General features: G+C 39.9%; 1 protein-coding gene across 1 annotated transcript; it reads right to left on the bottom strand.

Moving 5' to 3' along the window:
* Positions 1-17,019: 17,019 nt before the first annotated feature.
* On the bottom strand, positions 17,020-18,290 carry LOC131229497 (protein BIG GRAIN 1-like E). Its single transcript, XM_058225459.1, has one exon. It carries the CDS (start codon positions 18,170-18,172, stop codon positions 17,171-17,173), a length of 1,002 nt encoding a protein of 333 aa, XP_058081442.1. The 5' UTR covers positions 18,173-18,290; the 3' UTR covers positions 17,020-17,170.
* Positions 18,291-27,337: the final 9,047 nt, after the last annotated feature.

Below are 27,337 nucleotides of genomic sequence, written 5' to 3'. Positions count from 1 at the left end.
AAAATATAGCTTGATACAAACTTTTGTGGCCTATTTAAGTTTATTTTCCATCCAATATGTTCATAAGGTCACAAATACCTGTATGAAGAGGAAAAAAAATCATATTGATCCAAAACTTTCGTGACCCCAAAAAGGGTTTCGATGGTAGACGTTCAATCCCCCGCTGCTTTTTGCAATGTGGTCCACTTGATAGTTCGATATGTCCTATTTTTTGTCTCAAACTTTAATACGAGCTCACCAAATGGATGTACGGTTTAGATATAACACATGCCTCGTGATGGGACCCACAGAACTTGCTGACGTTAATATAGCATCTATATAATTGGTGTGAGGTACACCAACCAATCTGTATCCTACTTAGACATGGATTAACTACTGACAAGTTGAATAGCAAGATTCACTACCGAAGTGAGGTCATAAGTTCTGTGGGCCCACTATGATGTATGTGCTTTATCTACACCATCCATCTATTTGGAGATTTAATTTTAGAGCATGAGTTAAAGAATGAGGCAGATCCACATATGTAGTTGACCTCACCACAAAAAAAAATGGCGGGGAGATTGATGCCTACCATTGAAACCTTCCTAAGGCTCACCGTGATTTTTATTTGAAATCCAACCTGTTCACCAGTTAAGACAGACATGACAGAATTGAAAAAACAAATATCAGCTTGATCAAAAACTTTCGTGGCCTATTTAAGTTTTTAATGGTGGGCGTCACTCTCCCCACTATTTTCTGTGGTGAGGTCCACTGGAGCTTTGGATTTGACTCATTCTTTGGATCTTTACCTAAATTTATATTTCTAAATGGATGGACGGCATGAATACAAAACATACATCATGATGGGGCCCACATAACTTGGTGACGTAGCTCCAGTAGCGAGTCTCGCTACTCAACCTGTCAGCATCCAATCTACGTCCGTGGAAACAAATTGGCTACTCCCCTGCCACCAGCCAATGGCTGGTGGTCGGTGCTATGTGGGCCCTACCATGATGTACGTGTTTCATCCATGTCGTCCATCTATATTTCTAGATCATTTTATGGCATGAGGCTAAAAATGAGGTATATCCCAATCTCAAGTGGACCACATAACAGGAAAACAGTATTGAATGAACGTGGACCATTAAAAACTTTTTGGAGGCCATAAAAGTTTTGGATCAAGCTGATCTTTGTTTTTCCCATTCATCTAGGTCTATATGACCTAATCAACAGATTGGATGTCAAATAAATAGTACATTAAGCCTTAGGTTTTAATGGTGGATATCCAATCACCATTGTTTTCCTATGGTGTGGTCCACCTGAGATTCATATTCCTCTCATTTTTGGTATCAAGCCCTAAAATGATCTTTAAAAATGGATGAAACACATACATCATGGTGGGCTCAGAGAAGTGTCCCATGTTACAAGTTGGGATGTGTATAACATAAGGGAGAAAATCTCTCTCGCAAAGGATAATTTTAGATTAAAAAATAATAATCACACAGCGCATTCTTCATTCCCCATTAAGCTAGACTCCCATCATGGAAAAATTTCAACATAAAATCATGGAGAGCTTTCCTCTTATGGGTTAACAAACACCACTAAACATAACGTTAATACAAAAATTCAGCGTTAACAAACAGGCCCGAAGACAGGAAGAAACATCTAAAGGTAAGAGAGAGAGAGAAACAAGAAAGAGAAAGAAGCGAGAGAGGAGAGAAGAAAAGTTGGACGCCAGAATCTATTAAATCCAGTGGTGCTAAGTCCTGTCGGAATCATTCCGACAAGACACCGACAACAAAGGAGAAGGGGAGAGAAACAAGCGACATGCACTAACTCACTGAGTTGCTGCTCGAGCTCAGTTCAGATCCAAACCCCGTTCCTCCTTTCTTTTCAAACCTTTCCTCTTCTTTTCACAACAATAGAGGTGGAGGATCCTAAGATAAATCATACCGAGATATCTTTAAGAATCCCTAAACTTAGATAAAATCTAGTTGTATTATAAACTGGGCTCTAATTCTAACCATTTGAATCTTATGGATTAGGATAAAAGAACAGGTTTGATCTTAAAATTACCCTAGGCTGTTAACCTTGCTAGTGGACGATCGAACAACTAAAAGTGAGGGATTCCTTTAAGTTTGCATTTACTTGAGTTGGTTTGATGTATTTTTTTTTTCCTTCACATGCTTCCAAGTTACTATGAATCTTCCTTGCAAACATTTAATTTACCATCATCAATTATTTATCCTTTGAGAATTATGGTTAGGACGTAATGTTAATTATGTGTGACCTTTATGAACTTATATGAGAGTTATTTTTCTTTAACTTTACAATTTTAAACTAAATTGATTGCACCTACCTTATGTGATTCAAGTCTTTGAATTCACTACAAGTTTTAATGCATAATTCAAAACACCACGTTACTATCTTGCATGCAAGTACTATGTTGAAAATCCTACTTCTAGCGATCGAATAAACATCGTGGACATATGCGGTTCGGGTGGCGACCCCCTTGGTTGACACGTAATTTCATGAATTTTGGATAGTGGTGCGCAAATCAATGTAAATAATTCGTAATGCGTGTTACAACACTTCCGGGATTGGATGTCACAAATAGTCGTTTCATGAATAAATCATGTCATATAATTCATTTTATCCATGTGTTATGTCGCCTTGGGATGTCTACATAAATCCACGTTAACGTTGGACACACTGATGAATCTCCGTAGTATGGGATGCAGGGCGAGTTGGATAACTTTAATCATTTTTCACATTGTGATGATTGCTAAGTGTGATGAACTGTACATACTTTGCTAGGCATGCATCTCATGTAGGTTGTTTGCACATGCTAATATCCCTCATAGTGGTGGAGTACAAGACATATTAGAACCCTTACATTACTTTTATGAATCTCTTGAATTATTACTAATCTTAAAAGATAATTACCATCACTTTGAGTAGGGTGTTGACCCTCTCCAACCGTACAGATGATGAAAGTGATGTACAGATTAAAGACCCAAAGGACTATCTCCCAATGGAGGATTTCACTAATTGAATAAGAAGATAGTTTCTTTTATTTAAATTTATTTATCTTTTCACTGCAAACTCAATAATGTAATAAACTCTCATTGAGAGAGCATTTGATAATTTGTTGAAGTCTTTTAATTTAATAAAATAATAAATACGGTTGATTTTACTCTCATGAATGATTACCTTCATGAATGTGACTAGATGTGATCAAATGAAAGGGAAATTGAAATAATATTTTGAAGCATCCAAAACTTCACATTATTAACACCCCAAATTCTCAAGCACGAGTATGTACTTGAGTACGAAAATTCAGGATGTTACAGAATAGATGAGCCTCTAGGGTTGGATGTCTCTCTCTCTCTCTCTCTCTCTCTCTCTCTCTCTCTCTTCCTTGGTCATTTGGGAAGGTGGGCGTGAGTGGGTTTGTGATTGGAGAAGGGGCGCACGCCCCTTTTTATAAATGAGTGAGCGTAAGAAGGGTGTTTCACATCCCATTTGAATTGGGTTTCTCAAAAATGTCTTTTTTGACGATATTTCTTTAAATCTAATTCATTCACGGTATCGAGGTCGTCAAATAGGGATAAAGTATATAATTCTCTTAGTGATTCGAGACTTAGATTGACTTATCTTGAAAATTCTCCTAGTAGGTATCAAAACAGACTTAATCTCAATTAAAGGTCCATGGTTAATGATCATGACCCAATTTTGAGAAAAATGTGTAGTTAAAATAGGCAAATGATTAGGCAAAATTTGGTGGTTGATCAATTGTGGAAAATGCCTAAATCTGAATTTTCACATGTTGCACCAAAATGAAGGAATTGACTTAAGGCGATCATCATTCAACGGTGTAGGATCATAAATCATATTCTAAATTTTATATGATCTCGTAATTATATTAGGCCAAAGTATGATCTAAATTTGAGTTACGATTGATGGTGTAAAGTGGGGCAATCGGAAGGTATAAATTTAGAAAGAGTTGGTAAGCCTAAAATACCTAACTTTGCACTAAGTAAAAAACCTACTAAGGTAGGGTTTTCATATTTTACACTCGGTCGATATGATGGGCAATCCAAGCCGTTCATATAAAGGAAAATATCCTACTACAACTACCAACGAGCTTTTCTCACTCGATGGACACCAAAATTAATGGTTAAGGGAATGATTTGCCAATTTGACCACATTCACAATGATCTAAGGGCTAAAATTCGACATGTATGGTTAATTTATCATACATAGTCATTGTATAAAATTTTATATTAAATCAATCATTAAAACCATGTGATCTAGAATTCAATGGTCTAGATTAATAATATTTTTGTAATTATTGTTGATTTGAGAATTTTAGAAAATCTAATGAATCTACATGGTTATATGTACATCAATTCTTACAAAAGTATTCATAGTTAAATCATTACAGATAAAATTTTATTCACCAAATAAGTTAAAATTTTTATTAATTATAAAAAAATACATATATCAAACAATAAGATTTACCTAGGCTAAAATGGTAACATTTTGAATGCTATAATTGATCAGATTCAAGTCAAAGAATGAATGTAATGTTATGATGGGATAAATTGGTGACATACACATTTATATACTAAATTAAATTTCATAATAACACTCGAAAACTTTCAAAACTCAAGTATTGAAAAGTTTGGTGTATTACAAAGACTCTTAATTGAGGTTTATTTAAAGCTTTATAATATTATTTAAAAGACATATTTCAATAATTTTGAATTTTTTTAAGTCTTATAGATTTGAGAGCCATTATATCTTATGGATTCAAAGTCTCGTTCACCTGAGAAAGATTATAATCTTTCTCTTTATTCTTTCACACTTTTCCCTACGTAAAATAAATATAAGAGGGACAAACCAAATCAAAGGGGATACAATCAATCAAATCAATAAAAGGAGATTTCAATCAATTATGCTAATTAAATTTAAGTAAAAAAGAAGAAATATATGACCGGAATTAAAATTTTCCTAATATACATGGGCTTGCACCCAGGCACACCATAGTGGGATCCTATGCGTTTCGAGCCCAAGACCTCGTGTCGAAACTCCTCAAAGTCTACGATTGGGGCAAAGACTGGAACCTGCTTTGAACTAGCACATCTTTTTGAGTCTAACGATCAAGACCTTTCAAACATGCCTAAACTTTGGGGTGCTTGGAAAAAGAAGTACATGGTGGGCACTTCATGTAGCTCTAGATCCATAGCTGCCTAGCTAGGATAAAAGGCTTGTACAGTTCTGTGCTTCATGTGAGGAAGGCAGCTGGAAAAATAATTAAAGACGCTCCACTGCTCTTAGAACAGTGTTATCTAGAGTGCTCCTAGTTGCATCGGAACACTTAGAAAGGCCAATCTATTGATCTAGACCGTTCATTAGGTTCAGCACATATTTCCTATGTTATCATGCAAACATTACCCTATTTTGATATATAGGAATGATGATGAATTGGACTTTAATATGGACACTCAAATAATTCACGAAAAAATATGACCAATCGACAATTTGATCCATCTATTTGTCAGGGCCCTGATGGATTGCTTATTATTTTAAAGAATAACTTTTGTTAGGCAGTTTTAACCTTCCTGTCCATGGTTTGAATGAATGGCTGCAGAAAATAAGGTCAAATCAAAGATGGATTGGATCATCCGATCAGTAAGTTTTTATTATGCTAAACTCTGAAATGTGTTCTGGACTCAATGGACAGTTCAGATTGATCAAATGGAGTTTCAAAATGAACCGATGTAACTAGGAGCACTATAACTTAATTGGTCAGAGACTATTTAAGTGACGTCAATGAAAAAGAAGAGAAATGCTCCAGTGCTCTCAGAGTACTATAAGTTATAGTGCTCCTACTTGTATTGGAACATATATACAATCCAATCCATTGATCTAGACGGTTCATTATGTTCAAAGATCATTTCATGGGCTACCATACAAACATAATACCAATTCGACAATCTTAACCATTTGATTGATAAAATTTAATATTAAAGGTCAAGATATTTTATACAAATATAGGGTCCAATAAACGTTTGATCCATTTTATTTGTTAGAGCCCATCATGGATGGCTTATGATTCCAAAGGATCACTTTTGTCAGGCAATCCTAAATATCCCATCCATGGCTTAGAAAGGGATGGCCAAGAAAATAAGGCCAAATCAAGGGTGGATAGGATCATCCAATCAGTGTGATGTTGACATGGTATCCAATGAAATGATCAATGGACTTAATAAACGGTTCAGATTGATCAATTGGGACTGTCAAATGATCCAACGGAGCACTATAACTTACTTTCCCTTGAGAGCACCTCAAAATTCAAGTGGGCCCCATTTATGATTTTGGCACTTGAGTGTAAGCACAAAAGGAGAACGCGTAATCCTTCTTGTAAGGATAGTGGGGTGTGCTCCAATTGCCCTTGAGTATAGGAACTCATTATGGGTGCCCCTCCATTCTGGTAGTGATTATGAGTTCCCCTCAAGTACAAGAGAGATCAAAGGTCTACGGCTCTTTTTGACCATTGGATCTTATAAAATCTGAGATTAACCTTAATCCTGATTTGGGTGGGCCACGCACTCTCAATTAAAGATTCATGACCCAGATTTTCTTTCATTCAATCACCAATTTTAAATGCATTTGTTTTTATTAAAAACTTCAAAGTGTGATTAAGCGAAAGACAGCGCTGGTTTTGCTACGTGAATGTGGGCCACTCAGCATGTGCGCCGCATATGTGAATTAGAATATAGACCATTGCTCATTTTCTTTCTTAACCGTTCAAATTCATCGTGACTGTCGCCCACGCGATGAGTTGATTGGCACCGTATATTTTCCATTCACATTCATGTTTTGATCTACCTTATTTTTGGCCTAGACTGTGCCCTGGCATGTTTACGCTACAAGCAAGTAGTCGCTTTTGAGAAAATATCCACACCGTTCATCCATTTTTCCATATCATTTATGGACAACGGTACAAAACTGAGACAGGTCCAAGACACAGGTGGACCACACAATGTGGATTAAATTTTTACCGTTGAAAACTTCTTGAGGTCCACAGAAGTTTTGGATCGAGCTGATATTTGTTTTCTCCCTTCATCAAGGTTTATGTAACTTTATGAACAGGTTGGATGGTAAATAAACATCACAGTGGGCCCAGGAAAGTTTTAATGGTAAGCATTATTATCGCTGCTTCTTCTTATGGTGTGGTCCACTTAAGCCTTGGATCTACCTAAATTTTGGTATTGTTCTTTAGAATGCCATGGAGAAATGGATGTACGGTTCGGATAACACCCATAGATCATGATGGCCACTCAAAGCTCGTTTCCGTTCCCAGCTGGGTCCGACCAAATCCGCGTTCCCCGTTTACCCCCATTTTCTCCTGTTTACATGCAACCACAGGACTTCTGGACATACATGAGAAATTGAAAATTCCTGAATGATCCAGTTTGAAACACGTCCGGAACTGATTCCATTCTGCCGTGACAGGTGTGCCACGTGTATGTAAAGCACCAACCAACAGGATACTTGGTTCAAATAATCTGTGTGACCTAGTCAACCGGTTGATGGCAAATACACTACAGTCGCCCTAAGAAAATTTTAATGGTGGCCATTCAATCACCACAGTTTTCTGAGGCATGATCCACCTGTAATTTGGATATGCGTCATCCCAAAAATGAGATGCAGATAAAATACATACATGATGGTGGGCCCCACAGAGAACCATTCAGTAACAGCATTGCTACTGGTTGGGTCAATATGCAATCCTTGCCCACAACTTGGGTTGTGTTTAACTGGAAACCAACCATGGCTCAACCCAACCTATAACTTGGGTTGAGTTCAACCTGAAACCTACCATGGCTCAACCCAATATTTTGATCTGGCCAGGTGGGGTTGAGCTACAGCTGAAAATCCTCAACTAAAATTTTAATAATACCCAATGTTACATGTATAGTTAATTAGTTTACTAATGACACCGGAACATGAGAAAAGCTTTGACATGCTGTACACATGCACTAAAATGTTACATAAATATTGAAAATGCTGAATATAAACAATTCAAATTAAACGGTCCAAATCGTGGGCCCTTCTCTGGATGTATAACATGAGGAAAACTGAAGCTCCTTCTTTATTTATTTATTTATTTAAGCACCATTCGAGTAGTGGATCCTTTTCCGACGTTTTATCGTAGGATTCTATCCTTAGTTGCAACCCAACCAGTCTGTCTTAACCCAATCCAATCCAACTAGAGGTGGGTTAGGGTTGAGGGTTTGGTACATTAGGTTGGGCTCAGAGTTAGGTTGGACCATGAGTTGACCCAGTTTGATGTTTGCTGTTGGGTCGACCGAACCGCGCAAGTTGCATCCATACCCACGTGCACTCTTGCCGCGTGCCTTACCGAAGATACCTTTACACAAGGCAGGAAAGTGGATCAGGTGCGGCTCTTATTGTTTGGCCACCTTGATGCATGTATTCTATATCCATGCCGTCCATCCATTTTTTAAGATTATTTTAAAGCATGAGCCAAAAAAATAAAGTACAATTATCTGGTTGGCCATTGTTAAGGGTTAAATATTGCATATCAAACTCCAGTTATTGCCAGGATTTATAAGCATCGTATTGTTTAACGGCCTGATTTAATCATGTTTGTGATGCAGGGTGTATTCACGAGCTTGGACTGGAAAAGGGTACTAAAAGCATGGATTTAACAGTCTGAAGTCACCAAGGCAAGCGACGGACCCTAGGAGACCAAGATCGACAGATTTGCACGCCAGGGATCCAAGAAAATCAAGGAATTGAAGCTCAAGTGGCCTGAAAAGTGTCTAGAATGCAAGATCATAGGGTTCCCACCATCCGATCAGATCGAAACTCCATACGTGGCCTGAGGACCATAAATGAACCGTACACGTAAAATTTCATCCATTGGATCGCTGTGGAATTGGCCCAACGGACATATCAGCCCATAAAACCATTGATTTTGGGCCCGCCTGCTATCTAGATGTGCTTGAAAATTGGTCTCAACGCATTAAATGAGCTGACAATATGGATGGACGGAGCAGATTTCTCACAAACATCTCTATAGGACCGCATGTGTATCATGTGTGCACGGTACACAAGTGCACTAGCCGTGCACTGAATTCCTCAAAGTCGGTCAGTGCACGCTGACCGACGTCTCCCTCTCCAACTCGAAGTCGTTCTTGCGGAAGAAACAGAGGTTGCGGGTGAGTCTTGTGGGCCACCACCGTGATGCAATGGACTGATCCGGACCGTCCATCAGAAGCCCTTGCCCCCTATCATCCTCGCCTAGATGGCGGAATTTCAAGAAACATCGGAGGCCAGCTGTTGATCGTCAAAACTGAAGGCAGACGGTGGAGAGATGTGATTTGATGGACCACACTAAACCCAAGTAAAAGCAATCCTTCCTGACTGAAATTCCGAGAGGAATTCAATGGACGGTTTGGATTTCTCAAGCGACAAGGTAAGTGGGCCCCACCGAGAGTCCAGCGCATGAAACGCGCAGGCCCTGTTTACAGCGCGGCCGAAACCCGAACGCTGCGGGCTGTTTTGTATCAACAGAGAGGATCGGTCTGATGATCCGGACCGTCCAAAATCATCCCAAAGTCGGACTGACCAGAGCCAAGGAGCCTGAATGGCTCAGATCATGCACTTGGAGCCAAAAGGCCTCTCCAGACACGATCTGTTGCTGTTTTAGATGCGGCGGATGTTGCAGCTGCGTAGGATTTTCGCAGCGACTCCACCTGCGGAAAGGAGGCTTGCAGACCGACCTCTCTACTGCCCTTGGCAGCTATAAAACAGAGGGAAAACGAAAGAGAAAGAATAAAAGAGAGGGAGCGGGTGGAGGCTGAAAATGTGAAGACAGTTGGGTGGCACGAAGGCTGGACGTGGCTGGAAGCTTCATGAAGGCTGGACGTGGCTGGAAGCTTTGGCTGGAACAGGGATGGAAGCTTTGGCTAGAACAGGGGGCTGAAAACGAGAGAGAAAGAGAAAAGATAATAAGTTTTTTTTCTTACTTTCTTTTATTTTTCGTTTTCTTTTTCTTTTGATTTGCTTTGAGTTCAAGCCATTCATGTCTGGCTGAACCTCTTAGTTAGGGCTAAGAGGTGAAGCCTGTAGCATGATGGGAGAATGTTATTATGCCTTTTAGTTAGACTAAATTGAATTTTGATTTAATTTTATTATGAGAATATTTGTAGTCTTTAATGGCCTGTTGTGACTGACATTACAATGGGTTTGCAATGGCTTTGAGTATTTCCTTTTCCGTATTTTGATTGTGACGTCAGGAAGCCCTGTTGTTCGCCATCGTCTCCTGGGCATGGCTGGATGGCGGTATCCTTCCTAACCTTCACAATCATCTGATTGGTTTGTAATTGGTTTAATTCTGTTGTTTGCTCTGTCTCGTGGGCATGGTTTGATGATAGAATCCATTCTGATTCATATTCCTTTCATCACATGAAGACTAAATCAAGTAGGTTCAGTTTGATTTCTATGAATCTTAATGCAGGCATAAGATCTCCCTGATCCCTACAAGTGGATCCTCTGAATCCCTAGTTTCCTTCCTCTGAATTCCTTAAAGTTTTAGATAATTATTCCACAATTATTCCTTAAAATTCTATTTGGTTAGATCGCATCTTAGTCTAGTTCTAGTTCTACTTGGTTTCAGATAACGTACAGGTATCAGTCCCTGTGGATTCGACCTCGGTCTTACCGAGTTTATTACTACATCACAACCCTATACTTGGGGAGTGAACAGCCATAACATAGGAAATAGTGGTGATTGACCATTAATAAACCATGAAAGTTTTGAATGAAGATAATATTTGGGTTTTTTTTTTTTTTTTCTTCTTCCTTTCATCCAGGATTACATGACTTATTAATAGGTTGGATGAGTGACGCAGGGGAGGACGTGAGGTCGAGCATCGTCTTCCTCAAAAGGATAACTATTCCGAATCTACGTAACTTCTCTAGACTCCTCACAGAGACTTCTCGAATCCACGAGGAAAGAAAGTAGAAAATAGAAATAAATTCTAATAAATTCAAAATTGATTAATGAATGAATAAAAACGAGTTCATAACCCTTTAAATAGGGGTACCAAGCAATGGGAAAAAAAATCAGAATCAAACTACAACTAAAACTCCTAGAATTCGTGACTTACTATAAATAGTAAACTTACTATGTATAGACGGTCGTGATGTCTACTAGTGCGAAAGGTTTTCAGCCAAAAATAGTATGTGTCCTATTTGGCTTCACCAAACCGTTCTCCTAATTATTCTAAGCTCTTTTCACGTTGGGCGCAACTCCTAGAGCCCAACAGATGAAGAGTTATAATCAAACTAAAACTTACTATTTATAATAAAAATGAAATTAAAACAGGGAAACGACCGTCGATCCAGGGGTTTTTCGCAATTCCGAGTTGTGCAACCCAGCGTAGCAGGGTTGGTTGGCTAAAGTAGCTCGTTCTACCCCAAAATCATGTATTTTACATCAGATAACTCATTTCAAATTGTGAGATACACCCGATCTAATGTCCGACGGTCCAGATCACTTCTGTCGTCGACCGGGCCTTTTCTGATCCATCTTGGCCATGAAACTGTCCACGACCCGCTCTACATCAATGAGCCGTAGGAAGTTTTGAATGATAGGCATTCACCACTGTTTCTTATAGTATGGTCTAGTTGAGATTTGAGTTTTATTCATTTTTAGTCCCATGCTCTAAATTGATATTTAAAATCAGATGGACGGTGTGGATATAGAACACATGCATCAAGGTGGTCCCGACTGTAAGGGCAGCAGCTTCTGGCAGTGAGGCCAGCGCCGCACCTAATCCACTCCGACAATGCAGACAATGCATTAGGTACTTCCCCCGCCTATTCCAGCTCGGGACAGGCTATGTCTCTGAGGGCCCCATGATGTATGGATTTTATCCACACCGTCCATGCATTTTCGATGTAATTTTGGATGATGAGATAAAAATTAAGGAATATTCAAGGTTCAAGTGGGCCACACCATAGGAAGCAGCATTGCTAGTGACACCTACTGTTGAAACCTTCCTAGGGCCCATTGTAAGTTTTATTTTCCATCCAACCTGTATATAAGGTCATAGAGACCTGGATGAAGGGAAAAAAGAAAATATGAACTTGATTCAAAACTTTCGTGGCATCCAAGAAGTTTTCAACGGTAAGTGTTTAATCCCCATTTTGTGATAAACTTACGCTTTGGATTTGCCTTATTTTAAGCTCACATCCTTAAAATAACATTAAACAATGTATGAACGGTGTGGATAAAAATCCGTATATCGCTGTAGCCCTCAGAGCCCTAGCCTGTCTCGAGCTCGGGAGGGGCGGGGAGGAATTGAGATCATTTCATGTGATCTCAGATGCATACAGGTTGCATTTTAACGGTAGGCTGTGTGAATAAGCCTAATAAATTACTTGGCTAACACGACCATGCACCGTATTACATGTGCTTTGGCGAGGAAGCTCACGTTTAGGGAGTTTGTCATGCACGATCGTGAGATGAAGTCGTTGAGGGAGTGCAGGCGAGGGCATACATCATTTCAGCATACCATCCCTACATTAATAAGAGTACTTAAGACATGATTGTTGTACTGCTTTATTATTACTGCTTGACTGAATTGATAACATGTTAACCTTTGCTTTATAGTTCCATTGAATCAGCTACTCATTTCCACCTGGGATGGTGTTTTAAAACACCAACCAGACTCTGGTTTAGATGCAGGTGATGATGGAGTCTATTCTATAGAGCAAAACTATATGGATGAGGAGGAAGAATTCTCCTACATCCAGCTCTCAGGCGGGTCTGTGTAGACCTCGTGCCACTTCGATGGGATCACAGGGATATATGATTTAATCGAACACTTTACATTTTGGCACTTTGTAATTTTAAAACAAACCATGTATGTATTCAACCCTTTTGCATTATCATACTCTGGAGGTAGATAACTGCTTACTTATCTCTATACACATATTTCAGTGTTCCGCTTGCTAAATTACATTATCTCTCGAGTATGATATACTGCTTTAGTATAATCCCACTCATGCTTAACTCTTTAATATGGACGAAATTTGAACATCATCATCCATACTGCATAAGTGATGTTATGGATCTCGGGAGTTAAGCTTTGCTCGATCCTCGAAATTCAGGGCATTACAAGTTAGTATTAGAGCATGATTTGGATTAAACTGGACCTGGGTTATGGTAACACGACGCACACTGACGTACTTTGACTTAGGAGGGGGCGATGAAATATAGAAACAGTTGTAGGATCCCAAGTTTCACCAATGGGTGAAACTAACCGTTAAAATGTAACCCATATGTATCTAAGATCACATGAAATGATCTCAAGTTTCACCTAACATTTATATCCCTGTCATTTTTGGTTAAAAGCCCTACAATGATCCGTAAAAATGGAAGAACGGAATAGATGAAATACATATATCATGGTGGGCCCACAGAGCACCGACCACTAGCCACCGGGCTGGTGGCAAGAGGAGTAGCCAATCCGTTGTCGTCCATTCCAGCCAGCGACTGGTGGCGTAGTACCCAATCTGCGTCGAACGCGGATTGCATCCTACCCTCGCCCGTGTCTAGCCCCGAACGGGCAGTTCGGTGGGCGGGCCCACCTTGATGTATCGGTACATCCATGCCGTCCATGCCTTTTCTAAGATCATTTTAAGGCATGATCTTAAAAATGAGGCAGATCCAACACTCAAGTTGAGCACACTAAATAATAAGCATGGTTGCCTTAAATGCATAGAGCATTAAATGCTAGTTGCATTAAATGCTAGAGTCATATCTGGTGTGGTCCATTTTAGTGTTGAATCTGCCTTATTTTTGGGGCTCACGGTAGGCCCGCCCACATAACTGCCCGTTCAGGGCCAGAGACGGGCGGGGGTAGGACGCAATCTGGGTCCGTCTGCATCCCCGGACGCGATTTCCTGCTAAACCCTGAGTAGAAGTTCTTGCGCAGGGATTCTACGTGGGCAACTTAGATGTTTGCAAGAATTTCAACTCTTTATCCCTTTTTTGAAGCTCATTTTATGACATGAGACAAAAAATGAGGTGGATCTAAAACTCAAGTGGGCCACACGAGAGGAAATAGTAGAGATTTAGTAACCACCATTGAAACATTTATATGACTATAAAAGTTTTGTAACAGCCTAATTTTTCAGTGTTTTCACTTTATTTGTGCGAAAATGACCTTATAAACGATTTAGATGGTATATAAACAGCAAGGTGGAGCGGAAGGTTTCAGCAATAGGCGTTCCTTTCCCCACTATTTCATCTCCTATGGCCCACTTGAGTTTTAGATCCTCTTCATTTTTTGTAGCATGTCTTAAAATGAGGTCGAAAAACAGATGGACAGGTTTAATTTCTCACAAACATCTCAGTGAGCCCCACCCAGAATCCTTGCACAGGAACCTTCTACGAAAGGCTTTCGTAGGAAATCCGCGTCCCTGTGGGAAAACCAGCAGACCGCTCATTAGTCAGGGAGTTACTTTACTTCGAATATGGACGGTCAGCCCATTCTTTCCTCTAAACCTTTCCACTGTTTCAAACAGGGGTGGCCCACCTGACATATGAACATCTTCTTCTTGTACCAGCGCATCTTATGCACGGTTCAGATGTCCCGAACACATGCCAGGCTCGCACGTGCTCGGCGTGTAAAGGTGCATATGGGCCCATCAAGCTATATAACGGGGACCCAAAGGGCAACTGCATGTTGGCGGTTCGGTCGCTGCCCCAGTCCTGGCAAATCATCTACCAAAACAAGTTTTCGTGTACGTATGTTGCACCAATAGACAATTCTCGTCCACAAATCGATCACGTTGATTCATTTGATCCGACGGCTCGTATTGAGAGGATTTCAGCATTATTGTGTCGACCTACACATGCTCATGTTAGATTTCCGTACGTGCGCGTGCTTGTACGCGTGATAGAAAAAATCTAACATGTCAACACTAATAACTTTTCCTTTTTAAGAAAATCTTTGATACTCTGGCGGAGTTTGATATTAGCTACACAGTCCCTAAAGCATTGGACGCATGGAATAAAATTAAGTAAAAATAAACCGTCCGAATTGTGGGCCTTGATTTAGATGGATCATCAACCAAAATCTAACCTGATTCTATTTAATGACTACATGATCAGTGGACACTTGATGGACGGTTGTAGAAAGATAGTCGGAATTTAGCATGTTTTATTGAATCGGACCTTGAACCGATGACTTTCAGGGATCCAACCAACGGTTGATAGTGGCTCAAGCAACATGGGCTTTATAAGTTAACATTTTGAATCGAAATAAAGTAGTGACGTGGAAAAATATCTGGTTCTAAAGTTGTGGTGTCTTATTCACTGTACAATAATCTGGACCATTCAAGTCGTTGGCCCCTTTGAATTTTCGCTTCTACTCCATCGAAATTAAGCACTACAACTTAGATGGCCTGGATTAGGTTACGTGTTTGCCACGTGTCCAGAAGATGAGACACCGGGTCCTTACTCGTGCGTCCGTGGTAGACTCACGAGAATTTCAATATAAGGTGGTTTGAGTTAAATTGCGGTGAAATCTCACTGTGAGTGCTTACGGTTTTTTTTTTTTTTTTTTTTTTTTTAAAAAAAATAAAAAAAAACGGCACCTCTTAAAATCTGCAAAGGGTTTGTTACCGTACACTTGTTATTGACGCTTACGATCCAAGTTAGGGGAGCGGATCAGGTCTTACCCGGGTAACACCGTGGGTGTTATCTTTACCGTGGGTCTACATTGATGATTTGTCGTATATCCACGCCGTCCATCTATTTTCTAGCCCATTTTAGGACGTGGTCCCAAAAATTTAGCAAATCCAAATCTCATGTGGACCACACCATTGGAAATAGTGCTGATTGAACGCTCACCGTTAAACTTCCTAGGCTCACCGTAATGTTTTTTATTTTCTCATCCAAGCCGTTGATATGGTCAAATAGACCTGGATGGAGGGAAAGTACAAAATTTTCCTCCAATTTCAAACCGTATGCCAACCGGACAGGAATCCGCTGCAACAACAGTTCCGCGTAGCGGGTAAAACACAGTAGATTCGTGGAACCCAGTTTGTTGTTCTTTAACATCCAATCCGTCCATCAGGTGGAAATTCTAATTTCCACTGTACATACCAAAATTCAGCCAATTTTAAGACTCAGTGCTTCCCACCACCAGACCAATGGAAATTAACGATTAAAACCACTCCGTTCAAGCTCCGTGCCCTGCCTAAATTGTAGATTAGAGTGGTTTTTTTTTTTTCCTTTCAATTCTTTTGATTCACAACTGATGAACGGATTGGATGGAATGTGCAACCATGGTGGGACCACAAACACGCCTATCAGTGGTGTGGCCCACCTGAGTTGTGAACTGGCTGACTTTTGGCACCAGGACCTTATATCGAGGGCTGCGCCTGATGAACGGTGTGAAGAGGATTCCGGTCCAAAACGGATAGCAGAGCACAGAAATTAACAATGATCGGATGATCCTAACCATCCAATATATCAATCGGTTGCAATCAGATGGAATGGCAAAAAGGAAAACTGGTTGACTTTCTGGTTTAAATGGGTTAATCAAAAGCTTAAGATCAAACGATCGATACAATTTCCGAGATTTCTCCATCCACGATTGGGCCCTACAAGTTGAACGGTTGTATACACAACGTTCCACTCCATGCATGGAGCATTAGCTACGTCGATCTAAACCATCCAAATCAGGTGGCTCATAGTGGAGGAGGATGGCCCAACAATCCCACTGAACCGGTTGTCCTAACGGTTCAATTGGTGGGTCATCATCATATCGACCGTTTATTCCTTTTAGTGGGGCCCACCCATGTGCCGTTGTTGAATATTTGTGGTAAACACACTCCTTAATCTATCCCAAGAAAGGAGAAGAAGAAGTGGGAGAATCACTAAACACTGCGAAAACACAAAAATACCAAGAATTCCAGAAAGAATAGGAACGGAAAACTATTTATATTCTCAACCAAACCCAATCCTAACATTCACTACAACCAGTCTGAGAGAGAGAGAGAGAGAGAGAGAGAGAGAGAGAGAGAGAGAGAGAGAGAGAGTAATTAAAAAGGTAAAAAGAAAACATACAAGCTAGAGGGTGGCACTGGCGATAGGTGCACCTCTCATGATATTCTCCATACATGTAGTCTCATACACAGGCAGGCCATTAGAGAACACACCCAAATCATAGTTTTGAAGTTCAAAAAGATCAGAGCTTGAATCACTCTCCCCGCCATCTTCCACTTCTTCAGCCCTCCTCAAATCCTTCTCCTTCAATGTAAATTCACCCACCCAACTCCTATCTTTCCCCAAAAGCCCATTATAACAAGCCATATCCTTCTCCAAAAGCCCATTACCTAGAATAACCCTATTCTTCTCCAAAAACCCATCACTGAATTTGAATTTCTCATCCAACCAGCTCAACCCCGATTCCTTGTTCTCAGCCAATCCCTCATGCTGTGGGCCAAAAATCACTGGGCCTGGCTGCCCATGGCACTTTGACAGAGGCCCACCTTGCCTTTGATCTTTGTACACCTTTGTGGGAGTATGGGAATAAGGTGGAGGTGTTCTAAAACCAGTCCTTGAGGAGGAATATATGGATTTTGAATCATTGGTGCTGTTGTTGTTGTGATTGTTGTTGATGCTCTGGAAATGGCTGATGCTACTCCTCCTCTTTCTCCTCCCACCTGGGCTTTCCTCTTCATCTTTGACTGACTTGCATGTTGACTTTGACTTCTTCTTGGAAGATGTTTGACTGAAGAGGGAGTTCAAGAAGCTGGCCAGCTTCCCACCTGGTGAGCTTGGCTGCTTGCTTTTCTTCTCTTTGCTGCTCTTTTCAAGCCGATGGGCCTCAGTAGGGAGTGGGCCTTGCACGGGCATGTCTAAGCTCTTCCTTGCTCCTCCTCCTCCTCCACCTTCCCATGCAGGCCTTTCTTCTTTCATGATCTTGCGGGAAGCGTCAAAACCAGTGACCTCGGCACCAGAGAAGTAGCGGGCTGCTTCAAACACATCAAGCTCACCGGAGTCGTTACGTCGGTGGGCTGACTTCTTGATCATCTTGTCTGGGCCTGTAAACCCAATTGTAGTGGACATGGTTAAGATGTGAAAACTGAAAAGTGTTTATATCTTCTTGGGTTTCTTTGAGTTTCCTTATATGGAGAGGAATGTACAAAGATATAAAAAAGGAGTGTTGAAAATTTGAAATGATTGTTAGTAGTGGGGAATGCACTTTATATAATCCATTGCACCACTGTAGTCATGATATGAGGCTGGATTTTCTTTTGTGGTGGGCCCCACATGGTGTTCTTTGCTTTCCTGATGGTAGGGTTAGATGAGAAAACAAGCTGTTATCCTTCAATTGTCAAAGGCATGATCGTCTCGTGCGGATGTTGAAGGTTTAGACCTTTTCGTTTCCTTGAATCTCGGCTCCGTTTGAGGGAAATGGCTAAAGTGGGAGTAGATTATCGACTTGCACCACATATGTACCATACATTAAAATGCATAAGAAGTCTCTTTCTTTATTTTATTTTTTATTAGCAAAGTTGGTTTGGTACCATATCTTTGTTTTGAGACTTTGTTTCTGTGAATGAGAATGCATGATGGAAGGGAAATCAATCCACTTACATGGTGGGTAGAGTTTTATCATCAGTCATCAGTGACATTAGTGTCCACGTGTGTGAAATTTTTATATATTTATCTAGCATTATCTTAGACGATACTGACAAATCTCATTGTCGGCAATTTCTAGGCATAGGAATTTCAAAGAAGATTGTAACATTTTGATGTTTTCTCGTGATATTATCAAGAAGATCTTACTGAAAATAAAATGGTAAAAAATTAATATTATAAATTAGTAATTAGCTTTTAAAATTTCTAATGTATAGACAATTATTTTTGTAGTAAGCTCCGGATAAAAATTAAAACTTTCAGGATTTTTATGCTTTAATAGTGTTATGTAATTATCAAGTACCAATCAAACTAAAGGAAAATTTTAATAAGATAGCTCTAAGACCAGCTATGTTTTAGAATATTAAATATTGCATTGTTAAGGGATAACATGTTAAACAAAATGCAGCTAAAAAGAGGATGTTCAGATGATTGAGTAGCAAGGCTCATGACGATAGAATTATAAATAAATGCATTTAAGAGAACCTGTGTTGCGCCCAGAGGTAGTAAGATCATAGAGTAAATTGGTGTAACTTGAAGGCTCTAAAAATGCTAAGAAAGGCCAGACAGGATACTTAATGACCCATGGTCAAATAAAAATTATGGCTCTTGATACAGTGGAATGGTGGAACAAGATTTTTATAACCAAACCGAATTAGTTGGAATAAAGCTTTGATGGGTTTTCAAAATCTCATGACATTTTCATGATAATATCATTCTGTCATTATTCAGCTAAAATGCCGTCAGATTTTAGATCTCGCATATATTTTTCACAATGGTTTAGATTAAACCACAATTTTAAAACTAGACAACTCGATGTTATTAATGTCTTAAATCTGTTTGTAATAGAGTTTGTTGATGTCATCAACAAACAACTTGACTCCATGGAGCATCTATCGATGCCATCAATAGATGGTCGATCCCATCAAGAAAATTCGAAAATATCTTAGTTGATTGTTGGACAATTTTAGAGATAGTACTCAATGACATTGATGGTGGCTTCGATGTCATCGACTAGTTCTCGATGGTTGTCAATGCCATCGAAGGTCCCATCGAAGGCACATACAAAACTGCGTAAGTGCACGATTTGTTTTCCATTCCAATTGTAATAGTATGTATATTGAGCGTAATCGGGATTAGGGTAAGGCTGGGTTTTCTAAGACGTTCCTAAGTGTTCGAGAGCATAGTTAGGGATTTCAATGAGATTTTTGGGGTTGTTTGGATCGGTAAGTCCATCCATCTCTTGTAATATTGTTTTTATAGTGGATTGCTTGTCGCTTTGTATTGTAGTTTTTTTTTTTTCCCTTGAGGGGTTTTCCATGTAAAACTTGTGTATTCTCTGTGCGTTTTACTTTTGTTTGATTTCATCTTGTTAGTTTGAATTTGGGTTTGCTTCTGCGCAACCCCCAATAAGTGGTATTGGAGATAATGTTGGGGTTTTGAGTTATAATCTAAAATATGTCGATGAAATAATCTAATGTGAAGTATGAAACAGAGAAGTTCACCGGTAGAAATAATTTTAAAGTATGGAAGGTGAATATGAGTGGCCTTTTACTTTGATAAGGATTGTAACATGCTCTTCTTGGCAAGGCGAAACGTTCTGCATCTATGACTAATGAAAAGTAAGATGAACTCGATAAAAGGGCCACAACCTCGATCCAATTGTGCCCAGCGGATAATGTCCGAGATCAAAAGACCGTCACAGGAGTATGAATGAAACTCAATAGTTTATATATGAAGAAATTCTTTGGCAATCATCTGTATCTTAATAAATAATTCTATAATATTAAGATGACAAAGTGATCTGATGTATGAATAAGAATGGTGTAGTGGAATGTATGACTCCCTGTGCTCGTAGATGTAGGAATCAAAATGTCGACTCAACTAGATGTCATAATTAGTTTTTTTTTTTTTTTTTTTTTTTTAAATTATTCACCAAGGGTCCTGATCCCTTTAAGGTAATGCGTAATGATATCCTACCCCTATGATTTGGGAGGAGCTTAAAAGAATTCATGATTCATGGTTACCCTCCTTGCATCCGTTAAATCTTCGTGTTGCCTTAGATCTTTCATGTACCTGTTTTTTTTTTCTTTTTTATCCTACTAATATTGCCCACAACATCCTCTCTGGATTCACCACATCCAGCTTGCCCGTCATTTTTTCCCTTGGCATCCTTTTAGGTTTTCACTACATCCTGGGTATTTGATCTTACTTGCCCTTTAGCAATTATGTTGTTTTTACTCTTGGTGCCCTTTTGGGTTTTCACCAAGTCTGCGATGCACCTACTGTTTTTACTCAAGTTAGCCTTTCGGGTTTTCACCTTGCCCATTTCGCTTATGCACACTTTTCTTTTTTATTTTCTTTTCTTTAACTTCTGTTACGATTGAGGGATCAGATTTCTATCCTTGTGAGTTGATTGGCAGCTCGTCCTTCCTAGTCTTAAGTTACACTAGCAAAGCCATTGACTCAAGTTGAGATCATCCTAGGGGATGTGAGTGGGGATGGACTTTTTTGACATTTTTTTCTTTATTTCTTTTTGTCTTTGTTCTTTGTTCTTTGTTTTTTTTTCTTTTTTCTCATTTTCGTTTCTTCTCTCTCTCTCTCTCTCTCTCTCTCTCTCTCTCTCCCTTACTATCTTGGATTGCACGCTTTTATTTTGTCCTTTTCTTCTTTTTCTCTCTTTTTTTAAAAGAATATATATATATATATATATATATATATATATATATATATATATATATTTTAATTCTTTGACCATTTTTATCGAAGCACTTTGGGGATGAGAGGGAGTGATTCTTAGGATGACTAGCTTTGGTCAGTTGACTTCAGCTTTACTATTGTAAATCTTAACATGGTTAGATAAGCTTATTCATAAAATACCATCATGCTATTGGCGTTGATGGGTTCCGAAAGATCATTGCCCTAGGTTGGTGAATCAGATGGTGCCTTTCAGAAGGAATTTTCTGATCCTTGGATCATCTCTTATGAGCTTTGAACTTGCACCTTGAGTCTGATAGATGCAATGATACTCGTGGCAAATCTAATATGACTTTTCATCCTCGGCTTCATTCTCCATCAACACCCATGTTGAAGGGATCTTCACTTGAACTTGTAGGACAACTTCCAATTCACTAGTTATCTTATAAAGAACGTCGCTCATAGTTTTGTGTATGGACATCTGATTAGCCCAAGGTGTATGGAAGCGGTCCAATGCCTTTTGATATTGAGCTTCAAGAGGAACTCCTTCATCTTTGGGTTCCCGAAGGGCGTCCCATTGTCGATGACGACGACACGTAGGATCCTTTAGTGGCTGAACGTTATCACGTGGGATGTGGGATGCTACCTCTATCCACTTTGCAAGGAATTCAATTATCACGAGCAGGTACTGATGACCGTTAGATGTCGTTGGGTTGATTATCCTGCTAATATTAATAACCCTCATAGAGAATGACAGGAGCATTGTTAAGTTATAAAGCACACACATGGATCCGATGTGCGTTCTCCTAACACTTGAAGTACTTTTACACATGTTAGCAGTAATCTGTCTTCATCGAGCCATAAGATTTCTTCCATCATTATTAGTCAGTTTGTGTGTCGGCCACATACTCTAGTGTGGAATGTAGGCGTGGCCTTAACACCTTCTGTTGACAGGCTTGATTTAAGTTGTGATAAGTTTTTAATTGAGTTCGGACAAGTCTCCACAGAATGTAAGATTGGGCAGTTATGGCTTCAAAAATTCAATCATCTCTACTTATTTTCTCTGGACAAGGTTTCTTAATGTGCACTTCCATAAGGGTTTAATTAGAGAGTCCTAGGTTTACGATTTTGAATTTTTCCAAGATGACATTGGCTTTTGGTTTTGAAGTCTTTGAGGTGATCCTCTAGTTCAAGAGTCAACTCATCATCTTCCCACATCAGTATCTTCATCCAAACCATTGAGTTTAAAGTCTAACTCTTGATTGAAATCATATGAGTTGACTTCATACTTAAGCACGTTGACAAACAAACTTAACACTTTATTGCATGCCGATTTTTTGAAAAGCTTTTCTGATTTTTTTTGGATTTTAAAATTTTTAATTTTTAAAATTTTGTAAATATTTAGATTTTTTAGTGTTCGAAATATTTGGTGTTTTGGATTTTTAAAAATTCTGAAATTTTTATTATTATTATTTTTTATTTTTTATTTATTTTTTTTTTGGAGTTTTTTGTTGTAAGAGACCCTGAGTGAGACAATGACGTGAACGAGGGGTTGCCTGATCTGACTCATGGAGTTGAGTACTACTTATTTTGGTTTTTTTTTTTTTTTTTTTTGCTGTCATGGGGACTATGAACCTATTACTGCCTTGCACTCCTTCCCCTGAAGAGGTAGGGCCAAAGGGATCAGTAGGTGGGGGCACAATCATTATGTCTAAACATCAAGATGAGTCTGGGGCTAAGCTCCGAATCAGTATTAGATGTGATTTCTCTTGGTTCATTTGTTATGCATTATAGCTCCTTGATTTTTTCCAACTCAGGTGGGACCAGAATTGTGGTCCAGTCAACCAAGGGCACTTCTTCCCCCTTCTCCGAGTCATCTAAATTAATGGATTGGATTGTTGTGGAGGTGAAGGGATTGCCCTCCTTTTGACAACCTCATCTTCTTCTTATGCCCCTATTCTTTGGTTTCTTACTTGATGGAGGCTAATATCCTAGTCTTCTCTTGTACATATTATCTTGATCCTCAATAGTTTGAGCTAAGTCTTGGTATTTGAGTTGATAATAGAAGATTTAGTGCTCGGTAGGAAGGAAGACGTAGTTTGATCTGATGGGGCATGCAAGAGGAATGTAATTCACAATCTTGATCTTAAGATTATGGTGTGGGATGCCTTCATCAGAGCATGGTACATCTATGGGTGAGAGGACATACTCATTTTGTCTCTCATTGCTATGGCTAGATAATGGGGATTTTTGCTGCTAGTTGTCGGCTAATGGAGCTAGCAAGAATAGTGGTGTTAGTGTTGCGAGTAAGTTGAGCCCCTGGATGAATGAAGATAAGGTGGGCAGGTTGTGCCCATAACTGGATGATAGGGTGGGCGGGTTATGCTCTTTCTTGATGACTGGAGTGAGTAGGTTGTGCCCTTAACTAACTGGAGAGGGTAGGCAGTGCCCCTGGCTGACTTCTGAGATGGGAAGGTTGTCGACTTAGATGGATGGTGTGGGCAAGTTGTGCCCCTGATTGATTGATGAGACGGGGAGGTTGTCCCCTTGGCCACCTGGAGTGGGTAGGTTTTGCCCCTGACTGATTGTTGCTTAGATGTGGAGGTTGTCCCCTTGCAGGATTGATGCCGAGATAAGGAGGTTGTCCCCTTGGTTGATCAGAATGAGTAGGTTGTGCCTCTGGCCATTGATTGTTGACATGGATGGGTTGCATCCTTGGTTAGTAGCTAGAATGGGCAGGTTGATCCCCTGATTAACTAAGGGTGTGAAGAATGGACAGACTGGAGATGCCCCATATATATTTAAGGGCATAAAGATTGGATTTATAGGAGATGCCCCTAGCAGGGTTAGGGGCTCTAAGATTAGACTGGATGGGAATGTCCCTTACAAGATGAGTAGATATGAGATTGGGTTAGTTGTAGGTGCCACTTGTAGGATAATCCTAGGTAGATCCTGATGTAGGAGGGCTTTTACTTGAACCACGATGTCGCTCGAAGAAGAGGGAGACAATGCACGTGTGGGGAAGCTAGAAAAGGGATGGGCATCTAGGCTTGGATGTCTCTCTCTCTCTCTCTCTCTCTCTCTCTCTCTCTCTCTCTCTCTCTATCTCTTCCTTGAACTTGAGAGGGTGGTGGGTGTGGGATTTCGAGTGGATAAGGGATGCACACCCCCTTTTGTAAAGGATTTCTCAAATTAGTTTCTCATTCCACTTGAATTGGGTTTCTTCAATTTCTCTCTTTTAGCAATCTTTCTTAAAATCTAATGTTCACAAGTATAGGGTCGTGATGTAGTAACAATCTCGGTAAGACGGAGGCCGAATCCACAAGGATTGAACCTTGTACGTAATTTGAAAGTAAACAGAACTAGAACTAGAAGAAGATGAAATCTAAATCAAGTGAATATGAGGGAATAATGGTGAAATATTAATCTAAAACTTGTAAATTCAAAGGTAGGAAACTAGGGTGCCAAGGATCCACTTGTAGAGATCAGGGAGATCTTACGCTTGATTCATGAACACAATTGGAATTAGAGTCCCATCTTCATCTAGCTGGAAGATATTTCATTAAAAACCAATCTGAACTTCCTTTGATCCAGTTTTCAAGAGAAGATAGGTATAAGAATTAGAATTGATTCCATCACAAAACCATGCCCATGAGACAAAGCAAACAACAGAATTTAGCCAATCCATAACCAATCTAAGGGATGTATGAATGTTGGGAAGGATTCCATCATCCAACCATGCCCAGGAGATGATGGTGAACAACAAGGTTCCCAAATTCACAAACCTTATAATGCTAAGAACATGCTCAAAGCTATCACAGATCCATTGTAATTTAAGTCACAACAAACCATTAAAAACTGAAAGCATTCCTATTAATCAAACTAGAATCAAAAGAGAGTTCAATTAAAACATGAATCCAAGCCATAGGCACAACCCATCACGCTACAAGCTTCACCTCTTAGCTCTAGCTAAGAGGTTTAGCCGATCATAGTCATGATTAGCCAAAATCCCTTAAACAAAAGCATAAAAACAACACAAGCAAACCAGCCGGTCCTTCTCTCTCTCTTTCCTACGTCTCTTCCTCCACATGCAGATGCCTCTAGGACTGCCCTTGATCCACACGTCCTTTGATATCCTCCTCACGCCCTATCTCTCTCTTTTTATAGCATAAGAAGTTCGGCTAGGAGTCAGTGGAGCAACTTTACACACAGCAGTGTTGCCTTTATGCATCCAGTAAAGGCAAACCGCCAGTGAGTCTTGTGTTCGGATTTGTTTTTGGGACGTTAAATGCCTCAGCTCAGAAATCCGACTTCATGGGAAGGGTCAAGACCCCCTTCTCCATCATTTGAATGGCCTGGATCATTGATTCGACCTTGATCAGAGTCACACAACAGCCCACGAAGGGTCGGACGTCTGAACGCACATAAAATAGGGTATGTTGAGATGCTCGTTGGGCCCCACATTGGTGTTTATGGATAAATTCAACCCTTTCATTGGATTCTTGGCGAGATTTCAGTCGGGAAGGAGTGATTTTTATCTGGTTTTGGTGCGGTCCACTGTATAAAATCAATTCACCATCCATCCTGCATTTTTTGACAATCCACTTCTCTATGTGTGTATGGGACCAAAAAGACACCTAGGCAAGGGTAAAGACCCCCCCCCCCCCCCCCTCCCCTTGTCACATTGGACGGTTCAGATCTTCCATTTGGATAATGGGTGGGATCCACTACTCAAAACCCGCGGTCGGAAGTTCGTCCGCTGGCGTGATTGCGCAAAGGAGAGAGAGAGAAGTTGGGTGCAAGTCGGTGAGCGCACGCTGACCGACTAAGTGGCGTGTGGTGCACGTCTAACGCATGTGTACCCCAAGTACGTGCGATGTAATGTGGGGTCCACTATGATGTTTATATGAAATCTGTTCCGACCATCCATCTTACCACCTCAATTGAGGGGTTGAGATAAAATTTGAAGCATATCCAGATATCAGGTGGGCCCCATATCAGTGTTTTATGGGCTGATCTGTCCGTTGGGCCACTTCCACAAGGATCCAATGGCTGAAATTTGACGTGTACGGTTAATTTATGATCCTCAGGCCATATATAACGTTTTGAGTCGAACAGATGGTGAGAACCCTGTGATCTTGCATTTTGGATGATTTTTGGGCCCGTTTAATTGAGTGACTTGATTTTCTTAGACCTCTGTCATGTAAATTCTTCAATCTTGGTCCCCTGGGGTCCATCTCTTGCCTTGGTGACTTCAGAGCATTAAATCCATGCTTTTAGTACCCTTTTTTCAGTCCAGGCTCCTAAATACACCTTGCATCACAAACATGATTAAATTAGGCCGTTAAATAGTATCATGTTCGTAAAATCAGGTAATTACTAGGATCTAATATGCAATAGTTGACCCTCAACATCTAATTCATTCATGGTGATGAAGACGTTAAATAGGTCCAGGGTACATAATTTTCTTAGTGATTCAAAATTTATATTGACTTTTCTTGAAAATTCTCGTAGCAGGTGCCAAAACGAACTTGATCCCAATTAATGATCCACGCTTAATAATTAGGGCCCAATTTTGAGAGAAATATGTAGTTAGGATAGGAAAATGGTTGGACGAAATTTGGTTGTTGATCGATGGTGGTAAAAGGCCTAAATATGAAATTTCGCCTTTTGCACCAAAAGTAAGGAATTAGAGTTAAGGCGGTCATCATTTAACATTTTAGGATCATAGATTGGAGTCTAAATTTTGTATAATCTCATAGTCATATGAAGATAAAGTGTGGTACAAATTCGAGTTGCGATTGATGGTGTAAAGTGGGTCAATCGGAAGCTCCGGATTTAGGAAGAGTTAGTAAGCCTAAAATGGCTAACTTCAAGCCTAAGGAAAAGCCTACC

This window comes from Magnolia sinica, chromosome 16 (genome assembly GCF_029962835.1).
Source record: "Magnolia sinica isolate HGM2019 chromosome 16, MsV1, whole genome shotgun sequence".
Classification (NCBI taxonomy): domain Eukaryota; kingdom Viridiplantae; phylum Streptophyta; class Magnoliopsida; order Magnoliales; family Magnoliaceae; genus Magnolia; species Magnolia sinica.
The sequence above is the reverse complement of the archived record's forward strand: the minus strand, read 5'-3'. Positions and strand labels throughout refer to the sequence as shown.